This window comes from Phalacrocorax carbo, chromosome 28 (assembly GCF_963921805.1).
Source record: "Phalacrocorax carbo chromosome 28, bPhaCar2.1, whole genome shotgun sequence".
NCBI classification, from domain to species: domain Eukaryota; kingdom Metazoa; phylum Chordata; class Aves; order Suliformes; family Phalacrocoracidae; genus Phalacrocorax; species Phalacrocorax carbo.
This window is the reverse complement of record NC_087540.1, coordinates 506,881-520,968: the sequence shown is the minus strand read 5'-3', so window position 1 is coordinate 520,968 and position 14,088 is coordinate 506,881. Positions and strand designations below refer to the sequence as shown.

Genomic DNA, 14,088 nt, shown 5'->3' with positions numbered 1-14,088 from the left:
CGCCCCCGCCGGGAGAGCGCGCCGTTCGCCCAGCGGTGGGCGGCACCCGCGCCATCCCGCCCCGCGCCGCTTGGCCCTGCGCGAGACCCGTAGCGCCCCCCGCGTCACGCTCGGCCCCTCGCGCGGCGGATCCAGTCAGCGGGGCGGGCCCGCCGCCAGCGGTGAGCGCCGGGGGCGCCCGGGGGGCGCGGGGGGGAGGGGGAGGATCGCGCGGCGCCGGCCGGGGCCCGCGGGCCGGGCGCTCGCTTGGCGGCGGCTGCTGCCCGCACGGCCCGTCTCCGGGGCGCGGCGGCGGCGGCTCCGCCTCGGCGGCGGCCGCGTGAAGGTCGGGCCCGCGCGGTGCGGCGGCGTGTGGGGACTCTGGGGGCGGCAGCCAGGCGGCGGGAGGAGGGGGCAGAGCCGCGGCGGGCGGGGAGGGGAGCCGCCCCTGCGCCGCCGGGAGCGGCACCGGTTGCCTTTAGTTCCCCTTCGCAGGCTTTCGGCTTCCCCGGCTTTCGCTGATGGCCGCCTCCACCTCTCGGTCAGGTTGGGTGATGCCCTGTGTGCCGCTCGGTTATCTCAGTCCTGTGCACGTCTACAAAACGAGGGGATAACGGAGAGCGGTGGCGAGCACATGGGAGGGGGAGCGGGGGAGGCCTGGGGGAGTGAGGCCCTGAGGCCGCAGCGGGCGCGCAGACATCGGCCGCCCGAACACGGCAACTCCGTTTGCTCAAAGTTGTGTCCGTCTCCTACCCCTGTGTTTCTGGTGTTTGGCTTCAGCCTCCCGAAGCCAGCAGTAAGTATACGGACAGCAAGCAAGCAGGAATTTGTTTTTCATTTAGTCTGGAGAGGTGATAGGTTAGGATTACTTAGTGATGTCTGCAAATGCAGCTTTCGGGTTTCTCTGCATAACCTTTACTAGCAAAATATATTCCGATCTATAAATCCCTTCCTAAGACCACAAGCAGACAAGGACTTTTCTCTATAATGGAACAGTATGCTGAATTGGACGGTTCTTTAACCTGATCCAGGTACAAATAGTGAAGTGGCCACGGTTTTAATCTACTAAGGAGCTGAAGCTCCTCTCCCACGGATAGACAAACCCTGGAGAAGAGCCCATACAACTTGTGCTGAAGTAATCATTCAAGAATTCTGCTACAATGTTGGGGGTGCCCAAAATAAACAGAAGCTTTCCGGTTCTTGCAACTCCTTGATTTTACTAGTTGTGTTTGAGAAAACAGCTTTCCCATCCCTATTTTCTTTACTGTGATTTGAAATAAATGGGATACATTCTCATGCAGAACTGGATTTCTCTTTCCTCTTCTGCTGTATGTGCTAGCACAGCAAAAACAACTAAAACAGCCTCCACAGGCTGATATCTTCACTTATTCTTGAAGCAGCAAAACTAGAGCTTGTTTTTCAAATACTCATTGTGCATTGATTGTCAGCTGAAATAATATAAAGCATCTTTACAAGAGACCTTCAGTCTCTGCATTATTCCAGTTTCTTCAAAATCATCACCGTGCAGCCCTTGCTCTTACAGCTCTTAACAGCCGCAGTCAAAACAGATGCCCTTCCCCAGTAAAGGAATCTGTCCTCCTCGCTAGATGAATGAAATATCTTTATAAGTAAAGTAAGGGGGTTTTGTAAATGTCTCTCTGAAAAAAGGCAACATAATTAATAGAATATTTTTTTTATTAGGCAAGGGATGCCGATTACCAGTAGCCAACTGTGTTGCTGCAGAGCATTCTGATGGTTTCTCTGAATTATTTTTGTGCCTAGACTTTTAAGCTCTTTGGGCAGGAATGATTCTTTCCCAGCGTAAGATACATTAAACATAATAAAAAACCAAAAAAATCCACTTCTGTCTCTGCAGAAAAAATGCTGAGAAGCCTGAGAGGACTTGTCTACCATCCTCTGAAGGTAAGTCCTGTAATAATGTGATGCTGCTTCCAATATTTCAGCCGTCCTGTGACCTGGAATGACAATTTACAACTGTAAAAATGAGATTCTTCTTACATTCGTCATCTAAAGACTTGGTGTCTCCTATAAGCTGGTTGTGTAAACTCCCATTTTGGTCAAAGGAAAGAGAGACTGCTTGCATGTGTTACTCCTCCTACATTTCTCTCCGTTGGCTGGAGGGAGAGAACAGGCAGGCAAGCCTGGATAGTTGGCTTAAATAAGACATTTGTTAGAAGACTAAAGTTTAGCATTCTGAAATGACCAGAATGCTGAAATTCTACATCTTCAGAGCAAGTGTTTCTCAGAAAACAGAGAATCTACTTGCTCTGCACTGCTGGAAAGTACAAAGGAAGAAGCCCTTTACACAGAACAGAACCACCAGCCTTTCACAAAGCCTGTGTTGCTGGTGGGAAGAGAATTTTGCCAAGGTGGCTCAGTGCTTCAGGTGGGTGTAGCCATATTAGCTCTGCCACAGCAACACAGCAGCGCTATGTTATCCGTAACGCTTCCTTATATTATAAACAGCATAATGAATTATTGTTACATATCTGGAATGACTTCCCAGTGGTAAGGAATTTCAGTTTTGTTTGCTGTTGTGTTTTAAATGCTTTTTCACATAGTGATATGCAGACACTGAAGAGGACGGCTGTATAACTACTTGTTTCCAGAGATGAGATTCTGGTTGTACAGTACTGTACTTATGATGGCAGCTTTTATGAAATAAACAGTCTTTTCTAGAGACTAAAATATGTGGAATCATGCAGGAACAGCTCCACCTTATGGCACATGACTTTGTGATTAATCTGCATGTACCACGTGATAGTTTGCTGCCATTTCAGGGATCTGAGCTAGATTACTCTGTCTTTTGGTAGATGAAAACTTACTATAAAATCCTCTCTACACTGTGAGCGTAAACTGCGTTAAAAGATAATGTGAAAAAGCGAGAACCTTACGTATGTGTTAGGATTTACTATGCAGAGCTCTACAGTGAGCCAGGAAGGCATACGTGTGTGATTCTGGCATTCTGTGTGAAGCCAGGGGGATCTGTGATAAGCCGCTGTCTTCTGCTCAGGAGGAGGGACCGGGAGGTGTGTTGCTACTATAAAGTCAAAATATATAATGCATCAGCAGTGGCGTTCTAGGTCACTCAAAGGTATTCTTGTATGCCTGTGAAAAATGCAGATGCACTTGTGCATGAGTTTTGTGAATGGAAACGCAGTGATTCATAAAATGCAAGTCTGTATCTCTGAAATTCAGCATAACCGTGAGTACTGTTGTATTCACTGCTCTAGGAGCTTGTCTTGATTTTGTAGCACTTCGAAGAGTTAGGAAGGATTTTGTGTCTCCATGTACTGAGAAGGTGCTTCTACAGCCCACTGCAAGCTACAGTCCACAGAGGAAAAGTTCCAAAGCACGACGAGGCTAGATGGTGTCTCTGAGGAAGACATACCATGCTAAGACTCAAAGAAGTGGTGTTCTAAAATGGTATCATTCCAGGAGGCAGATGGAGTAATATGAAGATGAGATACGTTCCGTTGATGGAAAAATACAAATTCTATGTATTTGGCTGCAAGAACAGAGGACTGGACTTCAAGACATATCCCTCTCACACTTGCATCCTGTCTCACTGTGCTGTCTTCTACTCCCTTCATAGAACTTGCTAGGAACTGCCTTTTGTACCATAGAGAATCCAGCTCCTGCTGATTCCCGAGACTGTGCTTTTAAAAAAGCGGTATTGCTGATATTGGTTTTTCAAATTATCATTCAACTCAAGTCCTGAGCTGAGTCTAGACACACATAAAAACTGCCCATGGTCAGAGCAAGAAGTTAATCCTTGCTTAATTTTCATTCACTGTTACACAGGTCAGGGACAAGGGTTTGTATGGTTCTCCAGAGGAAGGATGTCCGCAGAGCAGTAAGCTTGCCTTTTCTTTTACGTGGGCAAAGCTCACAGCCCTGAGACATTCACTTCAGATTTGAGGAGGAGGGAATTGGGGATGCTCAAAGAAAATGAGAAGGACTATGACTCCAGGCCAGAAATGACCTAGGGCTGACGTTTCTAGGTGAAGAGGTGACAAGTGTTGCTTGCTCTAGTCATTCATGTATTAAAGTAGCATTTTAGTGCCTTGTTCTAGGCTGTAAATGAAGGCACTTCTGTGAACTTTAAACATAGCCACATAAGACGTCCTAACTGTGGATTTGAGGAGGAAAATGGATTTGAGAAGGAAAAGAGCATTGTGGGAACAAGAGAAGGTGGTGTTAGAATGTGATGACAAACTGAATGTTTAGCGATCTTCCATATTTACATTGCAGTAGTTTGTTCTGTAGGTATCTAGTGTTGAGGACAAACCAGTTTAATTCCTTCCCTGAGTGCTGAAATGTGTGTAACGTGGGATGTGTGGTAATCCGACATTACGCTTTCTTCTGGGCCCTCGCGGCTTTCTAATGACACCCCCCCTCCGAGAGAAACTCAGATGACAGCAGAATTGCATCATGCCATGGAGAACTGAAACAGCTGTTCCTGTCTCTAAACTTCAGTTTATGGCTACTCTCATCGATGCAGACAGACAAAATAGGAAACTACTCGCTCTGTTTACAGTGGAGCCTGCAACTGTTCCAGTCAGTAATATGAAGGGTGGCTTTCAGTTTTGCTTGCTTTGGTCACAGCCTCTGTTTCTAGTGTATACTTTTTTTAATTCATTGACAAATGCTCATATTTTCTTTCAGCATAACATAATAAAATGCTTGTCCTTCTCCTACTTATTTTCTTGCCTATTTTGGCTAGGCTTTACAGGCATGCTTCAGCAGTCTGTCCGTGGAAAAAAGAATTAATCAGCTTAGATGGCTGTTAGAGTTTCTCAGCCATGTCTGTATTATAATGAAAGAGCCTGTATGCAGCGACACAGTTACAAAAATCAGTGCAGGGAATGTAATTATAAATATCAAATAGTGGGCAGCACTGCACTAATCCCTCAATAATTGAGGTGATTATGGATTACTAGACAGCTTGAATTTTCAAGGTACTAGCTACTATTCATCAGTGTAGGCAGAAATATTGTGGGAACTTCCCAGCTATAAGACCTTAATGGCTGTACTTGTGCTTTGAAGCATTTTTGAAGGGGGTAATGCTTTCAGGTACAGGGCTTGGCTCTCTAGATGACTTTAGCTGGTAGATGATTTAAGTGAATGGAAATGGTTTAGAAGCAGGCATCTAAGCCTGAAACGTGGTTCTAAAGCATGTGGGTTTTTCACAGTGAATTTACATTCTAATGATAAATTTTTATTCTAATTGCAAAGAATTGTGTTCTGTATTGCATGCTACCTCGACCCGATCGTAACGTGTGTGCAGTCAGTGTACAAAACAAACTACTACCTGGATTTTTTATTGGTAATCTCTGACTGCTGAGAAGTTTGTTGTCTGTTTATCTTTTTCTTTCCTCAGTTGGACCATGGGTATGCCCTCCATACAGCAGCCACAGATTGCTTAAGTTCTGTTGTCAGCCAGGATGTCCCATCGCTGGCAGAAAGAACAAAAGCAGTTTTCTACACCAGCGAGAACGACCCGGTGAGTTACTGCCACGGTTGTTATCTTCAGACAGGCGAGTGCCTAAATTCCATCAGTCTGCCTGTGGCCGTGCTGGAGCCAGGAGTGCTTACTGGGGTTGTATTGTTGTAGTAAGCACGAGGGAAGGGAGTACACAGGCCTGATAGCAGGCATCTAGACCGTGATCCCCAGCCCAAAGGAAAACAGCCACGGCTGTGCAGTGCATCTGCCTGGGATTAAACAAGACGGGGCTGGTCCTCTGCCTGAAAGCTCCTGGGAACAAGTATCGATTCCTTCTCTGTAGTTGCACAGATGAGATGGTGTATTGTAGAAGCTCAGATGTGGCTTAGCTTGTCATCAGAAACCATTAATTTCAACTCCAGGGTTATTCTTCCCTGACTAACCTCCCCAAATTGGCTATCAAGTGGGATAAAAAACACACACCAGATGACCTCAGCACAGCCCAGCTCTCCAGCATCATAATTCCAGCCTCACACTCCCTGTCTCAAGCACAAAATGAAGTGGAATAAATGAATGGAATAAGCCTTTGAGGTGCTTTTCTGCTGCCTCTGTAATTGGAGTCTTTCAATACTGATTCCTCTGGGGTCTCTATGGAAACAGCAGCATGCAGATGATCTTACTCACGTGATGCGAGTGTCTCTATAGATTGCACAGAAGAGTCCAGATGGCAAGGATTGTCCCCACTGTCCTGTGCCTGCCATTTACGTTGCCAGGCAACTGGCTTTGGCATTCTGACTTCACGTGCCTGATGTTTGGCGACAACCGCCATTGCTTATTAATTTATCGGATCAGAGTTCCTCAGGCTTGCTGTATTGCAGATCGTGTACTGCGGCAGAGAGGCTCCGCTGGCTCACTTCGTCAGCAAACTCGATAGGTCTGACTCCACCCGTACTTGTGCACCACAAAGTCCCATTAAAAATGGATAAAGAAGACTAGATTAAAACTAAATTTTTAATAAGACGTAGCTTTTGTACACCTTTCCATGAGCAAAACTCAAAGCGACTAAACACGAGGATAAAGATACTGACCCGCTGTACAGATGTAGGAGCTGAAGAGTGAAGGAATTTGCCCGAGTTTGTGCAGCAAGTCAGTGATGAAACTGAGAATGAAAATGGTCTCTGGAATACTGCTCTTCTGTTCGAGTCCATAGATAACGCTGCTGTGCAAAACCAGAGATGCTGTTAGTCTGTGCCCAGCGCGTGCTGGAAAACTCCAGGGAATCCAGCCCGGAGTTTGAAATACGGCTCTGCGTGGAAAAAGACTGAAGTCTCCCTTAATAGTTCGACTCTGAAGTCTATCTCCAAGTAACATCTCCTTACAGCAGAGGAGCTATTGACTAGCCAATTTTCTTCCTGTTGTTAAATTTACTGAGCAGTAACATCAGGTTGGCAACTCAAGCAGCTTAGATAGCAGTTTGCTGAAGTTACCAAATGGTTTCTTCGTATACAGAGTTTGGGGGTACCTCGAATCCTGCAGCTGTACCAAGGTACAGTCCAGGATGCACTGATGTGTCCTCAATACGGTATGGGATAGGGCTTTTCAGAGGTGGGGGCAGAAGGTAGGAGAACAGGCACATTGCGTGCTGGAAGACTGAAAATCTGGTCTGGAAAAAGGGAAGGAGACAAACATAGCAAGAATCCTGGGGCTAGAGAATTCACGGGCCTGCAATAGAGCTGCAGCAGTTGCCCGTCAAGGAACTGGCAAAAGCAAAATATCCGTGGCAAAAGCAGCAGTAGTCAAACAGCTGCTCACACGGTTTCATGTGAGCGGCAGAGCACACAGCCAGGTCAGGGCAGCAGTACGCATCGCAACCTTTTTTTTTCCGCATCCATTCATTCTGGTCGAATCATTTGTCAGCCAGACTGCACAAGTGAGCAACCAAGCCCACGCCAGTATTGTCTCATTTGTTCTGGGCCTCAGTAAATTAAGCCCTGGGTCTACACCAAAGCTAATAAGGAATACAAGGAAAGTCTGGATCAGCCCCTGAATCTGCTAAAGCTGACAGAAATGATGACTGCTGCTTTTTCTTTCTGAGTAGTAAATAAAACTACTTTTCCTGGATCATTATTATGCAAAATAAAGACAACAAGGAAGTTTTTATATTCTGCTTCCATCTCAACCGAAATGGAAGCAAGAGATCGGCATGCACAAGAATATAGAGGAGGATTTTTTGACTTTAAATCCATGGAAAAGTGCAGAGCAGGACACGATAAAAGCTTCAAAGCTCGACACAAAGCTGCTAAAAAAGCCAGACAAAGCTCGGCACAAAAGCTGCTAAAAGTCACACAGGAAGTACTGCAGAACTATGTACTGTCCTAATTACACAAGACACAAAAACTGATGACTAGGCTGAGAGTAAACAAATAAGTGCTTTGCAAGTATCGCATGGTAGGAGAATAGAGTAACAAAGGGAAAAACCAAGGATGTGTAACAAGGCGTGAAACGGGTATTAGATTCTCAGATTCCAGTAACGACTGCTTCTTGGAGTGCATAGTCAGGGATCTCAAAGCAGTCATTATAAATAAGTGGAGGATGATGCAAGTCCGCTGGAGGAATCACAGTGACCGCCTATGTCACAGCAGGGGACGTGAAAGTAGCGTCCCAGAAGATGGATCAGAAAACAGAGTTCTCAAGCAAGCAGTACTAGTTAAAGAGGCAACGGCATATTAGGAATTACTATTGAGAGGCAGCAAAAAACCAAACAGGAAGCGTAATTTTGTCACAGACTTAAAGAAAGTAAATTTGAATCTATCGGATAACTCAAAAGGGGATCATATCACTGTTAAGATATTATGACCAGAAGTACAAGTGGACTAATAAAAGATAAATTCAGGAAGCCACCCTGGTGCCCGCAAAACACAGCGGTTTGTATACAAGCTCAAGGAATCCCTTTATTGTTTGTTGCAGGTAGATGTCCTTTATACCGCTCCTAAGCATCTGCCAGTCGTGTCCCGATACTAGAGTTCCTGCTTTACTCTAATATGCTAGTTCTTCTGACCCTCAGCAAGTAGATACTCGCTTTGACTGGGTGTTCCCTCCCTGATCCATCCTCGCAGGCCTTCTGCATCCACAAAAAAGCTATCAGACTTCCCCCAAGCGTTACAGTTTGTGTTTTACCTTCGCAGGCCAACCACGCGGACCACCACGAGGGTCGCCATTACAGCATTCCGCTTGAGGAGGTGAAAGCTGTGTTTCCACACGGACTGCCCCATCGCTTCCAGCAGCAGGTACCTTGTCTCAGAGCAGGTTTGTAGGGAGTGGACTGGTACGTGGAAAGAACCAGATCCATCACGCAACTACGATGCTTTCCTGTTGGAGTAAGAGAGAGCGACGTGCCGCAAGAGTGCAATTATTGCTAGTCCTTACTGTTATTTTCTACACCTAAGAGGTCTCAGTCCACCTAACGAGAATAGTGGCAGAAGGGTCTCAGGATTCCACCTTAGGCAACATTCTATGCAATATTTTTAATCCCTTAACTTCTGAGTACATAATAAATTACAGAAATACTTTCCACAGTTACATTTCTGTATGGAACAGGCTGTCCGTGAAGTAAGTTTATATCAGCGACAAAAAAATCTTAATTTCTGATGTGAGACAGATCATGCTGTGACTGGATCAGAGTTCATAAGCAGCTAACACATGCTGCCTACTTGAGTTTAGGAACAGATTTCTTATCTGTTGAGTTAGTAATTCGAGGTGGTTGATGCTCGATTTGTTGACAGGCCAGTCAGCCTCACCTCCACCTCTGGGAAGGTGATGGAACAGCTCATCCTGGAAACCATTTCCAGGCACACAGAGGATGAGGAAGTCATCATCAGGGCACTCAGCACGGCTTCACCAAGGGGAAGTCATGCTTGACCAACCTGATAGACTTCTGCGATGATACGAGTGGCCTGGTAGACAGGGGGGAGCAGCGGGCATGGAGGTCCTGCGCTGTGCCAGTCACAGGTGGAGGCGCGTCAGGAGCAGCTGTAACGTGCCAGCGCCCAGCTCCTCGTTCACGTTCTGATCCCTTTCGCAGATTAAGACCTTCAATGAAGCCTGTCTGATGGTGCGAAAACCAGCTCTAGAACTTTTCGCTTACCTGAAAAGCACCAACTTTGCACATCCGGCTGTCAGATATGTGATCTGTATCTTTTATCACTTGGCGGTACGACACGAACTAAATGCGAGCGCGGGAGTTTACACAGATGAGGCTGATGTTCTGATCCTGTGCTGACCACTGCGGTTTAGTCTTCAGGAGGTGGTTGTCAGCAGCGCTAGCCTGAGAAGTTCACAAACCTCATATACTTCTATTTTAAGCCAGATTTGGCTTATGGCACAGATCCAGAAACAGCGCTACCAGCCCAGCTCAGGGAATGGGAGCCATCAGCTCAGAGACAGCGGGGTGGGAGGATACAGAGAGAAGGAACTCTTCAGGCTAGGCTTGCTGCTGAACAAAAGCGTGATGGAACACCACCCCTGCTTTTACCACCTCTGAACTTCCTTCATGCCTTTTGCAAAAGAATTACAGTCAGTTATAAATTGAAGTGTTTTTTTGGAGGCTTTCCTTAACAGTCCATGTTGGAGACGGTGAGAAAGGAACAGGGAAAACCATGACTCTGTGTCACGTGGTTCACTACTGCGTGAGGCAAGGCTGGCTGGTGCTGCACGTCCCAGACGGTAAGAACAGCGATGCTGCCGGTGCTGCTGCATCAAATGCACTTGCTGATTGCGAAGATGCGCCTTCAGGTGAAGGGTGTGGGGCAGGCCACAGCAAATTATCTTTGTTTTTCCCGTAGTGGAGAAGGCTTATAAAGCGCATCCCCCCAAAATAAAGTGGAACCTAATTCGTTATTTTCACCTGCTCTCAGTCTTTTTTTTCCCCAACTGTTAACGGGTATGACACGAAAAATAATGTGTGGGGGTCTGTGTGACCTCCTCTGCTCTCAAGGGAGAGTCTTGTCCATTAAGGACGGCAGACTTTTCTTACTGGTGTAGCAGATTAAGGATGAGGTACACACCCCACCACCAACTTGTACAATTATTTTGACTTAAAAAAAAAAAAAAGCAACTTTTCTTTTGCTTACAGCTCATCTCTGGGTGAAAAACTGCAGGGAGCTTATGCAGTCTTCCTATAACAAAGAACGGCTCGATCAGCCTTTGCAAGCATCTTCCTGGCTCAAGAACTTCAAAACCTCAAACGAACGCTTCCTAAAAGAGGTGTGTAGAGCGCGCCAAGCTGTTTGGGTTAGTAAATAAGGACTAGCCGCAGGATCGTGTCCCAGGGACTGCACGTGCTTCCTGTCATTGAGCACCTTGGTGCAAATTCTAGATTTGCTCATTTTTGAGGAATGCTTTATGTACTAATGCTCGTATCACACACAAACCCGCAAACCTGACCCTTTGCTGGAATCCAGTTTTTGTAGTAAAAGAAGTCCTTTAAATCCCCCCTGGGGGGGGTGGCTGTTTGTGACAAACGCTTCTCCCAGGCTCTGCGCTAGTCACCACTAGCAAAGAACTGGTCCTTGCCATCCAGACTGGCCAGGCTGCCTTCGCTCTACTTAGTTCCCAGTTTAATCATAGTTTTCTTACTGCAGATAAAAACACAAAAAAAATATGTGTGGGGCACACGAGAAAGCACGGAGGAGGGCAGACCGCTGGGTGAAGTGGTGGAGCAGGTAAGGAACAAGTGCTTCTGGCTTTGGCTCACCTTTTATTCTAAGATCCCATCATTGCGTACGTAGAACAAATTGCTTCTAAAGATCTTACAAATACCAGTTCTAGGAAATGGAAGGCATTTCCCTGTCAACACAGTGGCTACAAAAAACGTGCGGAAGATGTGATGGATCTGTAAAGAAAGATGTGCAGAGAGCTTGGCTCGATGCAAAGATTAAAATGTGAAAGTTCTTCCTTCCTTGATGCTCAGTCCCTTAGACCAGGTTGCTCCTTTGAAAGGAAGGAGCGGACCGTTGACTGCTGTTTTAATCTTTCTTCCCCCTTAGGAAGGGCAGACGCTGCCCAAAGTCACCAACGTTATATATGAATGCAAAAACCAACCCAGGTTATGTCCTTTTTCCTACTTAAAGGGTTTGGCTCGTGTGAGAAACGCCAGCGATGCCGTAGGGGTTGTGCTGAAAGAGATAAAGCAGCAATGTCACCTTGGCTCCTTCCGACTTCTTGTGGCAGTGGACGGCATCAACGCGCTCTGGGGAAGGACTACGCTGAAGAAGGAAGACAAAAGCCCCGTAAGAAGCGATACGCTCTGATGACACGGCTGCCTTCCTGCTGCGGGCGGGGGGTGTTCGTTTGGAAGTTCTGTAGCAATCCCTGAAAGATGCAGGTTTGGCTTTGCTGGCTTGGAGGGAGCTGCAAATTTCATGCTGTGTTTAGCCCGTTTTTACTGAAGAAAGTTCTCTCGGACGGAAAGGGCACGAATGTCTGCGACAGCAGGGAAGGTCTGGGCGTGTCTGTGTAGCATCGCTAAGGCTGGATGCTGGAGTGCTAAGCCAAAGAGAAAAACTGGGCCTAAATGATGCAAATGATCCTTCCAGCCTGATTTAAAAGCAGGAGTGGGGAATTTATGTCCCAGATAGAAACTGCTGGCAAAAAAAGTGATACAGATAATCTTCACCAGGTTTCTCCAGAGGAGCTGACGCTCGTTCACAATCTAAGGAAGATGATGATGAACGACTGGGTGAGTCCGGTCTGTGCCCGTGGGCGCATTATTCTCAGCAATTACAGCTACGCGCCGGCACGCGAGGGTCACAAATCGAACACCCCGCTGTTCCCTCAGCGAGGAGAGCGTGAGCACAGTGTGACTGCTCACGGTTCGCATCTGGGTGTTTCTGACATCACCCGGAGGGAATGAGATGCTTTTCTCGATTGCCGTGCCAAACGCCAGGTTGTGACTCGTGTCTCCCGAGCTAGAGGTATTAATAACCCTTAATGATGCTCCGGTTTATGGTTTTTTTGAACTAATGAGAACTTTCAGTTCCCAAAAAAACCCCTGTTGAGGTCAACTCCTCCTGCTTCTTTTCCAGTCCCAGGGGCGCTCACATCTCTAACAGGTAGTGGCCAGATTTGAGAGTATACAGAAAAGTCTTTTTTAAAAGTATTTCACTTGCTTCAACTGAAAGCCCTTTCTAGGTAAGAATGACACATTTAAACGCCAGCACTGGGAACACCAGCTGTGCCGCATGGGCGCTCAGAGTAACCGGGGTTAACGTGGTTAGGGACCTTTTAATAAGTCCATTATATAGAATTTTGGAATTGAAGTAGCCGTAAGATCAAAAGGAAGATACCTCACTTGTTCAGAACCAGTCCGTGACCGTTTCACACACGCTACGCTTGCAGCTAAACGGGTTTCTAATCTACCTTTCCTTCAGAGCGGAGGTGCTGTCGTGACAACCCTCAGCCAGACGGGCTCTGTCTTCAAACCCAGCTCTGCCTATTTGCCCCAGGAGTTGCTGGGAAAGGTGAGTCTTGGCCTCTTCTCCCCTTCGCACCGAGAAATGAACCGGAATCCTGGTCTGGGATCTGCGTTCAGGTCAGGGCGGGCGAGTGCTCCGCATCCCTTCAGATCCCGGACGTCCTTTGAGGCAGCTCTGCGGGCGCTCGGAGGCCGCCCGGCTGTGCCCCCTCCCAGGCACCTCCCGCAGCACGGGCCGGCTGCTGCCACGGAGTCTCAGCCCCGGCTTCCCTCCGCAGGAGGGCTTCGATGCGCTGGACCCCTTCGTCCCCATCCCAGTCCCCAACTACAGCCCGCGGGAGTTTGAGAGCTGCTACCGCTACTACCTCGACCGCAAGTGGCTGCAGCACGACAAAGGTGAGCTCCGTGCCCGGAGGGCCCCGGGGGGCGGCGGGCCGGGGGGTGCCGAGGCTGCCCGGAGGGTCCCGCAGCCCAGAGAGCCCTGCAGCCCAGGTGTCCCGCAGCCCGGGGGTCCCGCAGCTCGGGGGGTCCCGGGGCGGGCCGGGGGGTCCCGCAGCCCAGAGAGCCCTGCAGCCCAGGTGTCCCGCAGCCCGGGGGTCCCGCAGCTCGGGGGGTCCCGGGGCGGGCCGGGGGGTCCCGCAGCCCAGAGAGCCCTGCAGCCCAGGTGTCCCGCAGCCCGGGGGTCCCGCAGCTCGGGGGGTGCCGGGGCGGGCCGGGGGGTCCCGCAGCCCAGAGAGCCCTGCAGCCCAGGTGTCCCGCAGCCCGGGGGTCCCGCAGCTCGGGGGGTCCCGGGGCGGGCCGGGGGGTCCCGCAGCCCAGAGAGCCCTGCAGCCCAGGTGTCCCGCAGCCCGGGGGTCCCGCAGCTCGGGGGGTCCCGGGGCGGGCCGGGGGGTCCCGCAGCCCAGAGAGCCCTGCAGCCCAGGTGTCCCGCAGCCCGGGGGTCCCGCAGCTCGGGGAGGCCCGGGGGGTCCCGCAGGCCGGGGGGGGGCCCGGAGGAGGCCGCACCCCCAACGCACCGCCTGTCTTGCAGCGCGCACGGAGGACGGCAAGGAGGAGCTGCGGTTCCTGAGCGGCTCCAACCCGCGGCAGCTGGAGCGGCTGGCGGCGCCCCTGTAGCGCAATAAAGGCCGGCGCGGCGGCGGCGGCGGCTCCGTGCCCGTGTCGGTGTCCG

The 14,088-nt window shown here is 49.1% G+C and overlaps 1 protein-coding gene across 3 annotated transcripts; it reads left to right on the top strand.

Annotated features, from left to right (window-relative positions):
* The first annotated feature begins 23 nt into the window (after nt 1-23).
* Nucleotides 24-14,076, top strand: DAP3 (death associated protein 3). 3 transcript variants are annotated; one of them, XM_064475390.1, is made up of 13 exons: nt 24-161; nt 1,856-1,902; nt 5,384-5,506; nt 8,632-8,733; nt 9,528-9,636; nt 10,076-10,168; nt 10,578-10,708; nt 11,086-11,166; nt 11,575-11,733; nt 12,123-12,182; nt 12,874-12,963; nt 13,196-13,313; nt 13,948-14,076. In XM_064475390.1, the coding sequence occupies exons 2-13, from the start codon at nt 1,861-1,863 to the stop codon at nt 14,031-14,033; spliced, it is 1,194 nt and encodes a 397-aa protein (XP_064331460.1). In that variant the 5' UTR covers nt 24-161; nt 1,856-1,860; the 3' UTR covers nt 14,034-14,076. The 3 variants fall into 3 exon arrangements, with proteins under 3 accessions (XP_064331460.1, XP_064331461.1, XP_064331462.1); XM_064475391.1 differs by lacking the exon at nt 24-161 and adding an exon at nt 199-325; XM_064475392.1 differs by lacking the exon at nt 24-161 and adding an exon at nt 643-775.
* The last annotated feature ends 12 nt before the right edge of the window (nt 14,077-14,088 follow it).

What these genes read in the sequence shown, in the direction of transcription:
- DAP3 (XM_064475390.1), top strand. Translation starts at nt 1,861, where the DNA reads ATGCTGAGAAGCCTGAGAGGACTTGTCTACCATCCTCTGAAG. An exon ending in ACGAACGCTTCCTAAAAGAG is followed by an intron (nt 10,709 to 11,085) that starts GTGTGTAGAGCG and finishes TTCTTACTGCAG; the next exon opens with ATAAAAACACAAAAAAAATA. An exon ending in AGATGATGATGAACGACTGG is followed by an intron (nt 12,183 to 12,873) that starts GTGAGTCCGGTC and finishes CCTTTCCTTCAG; the next exon opens with AGCGGAGGTGCTGTCGTGAC.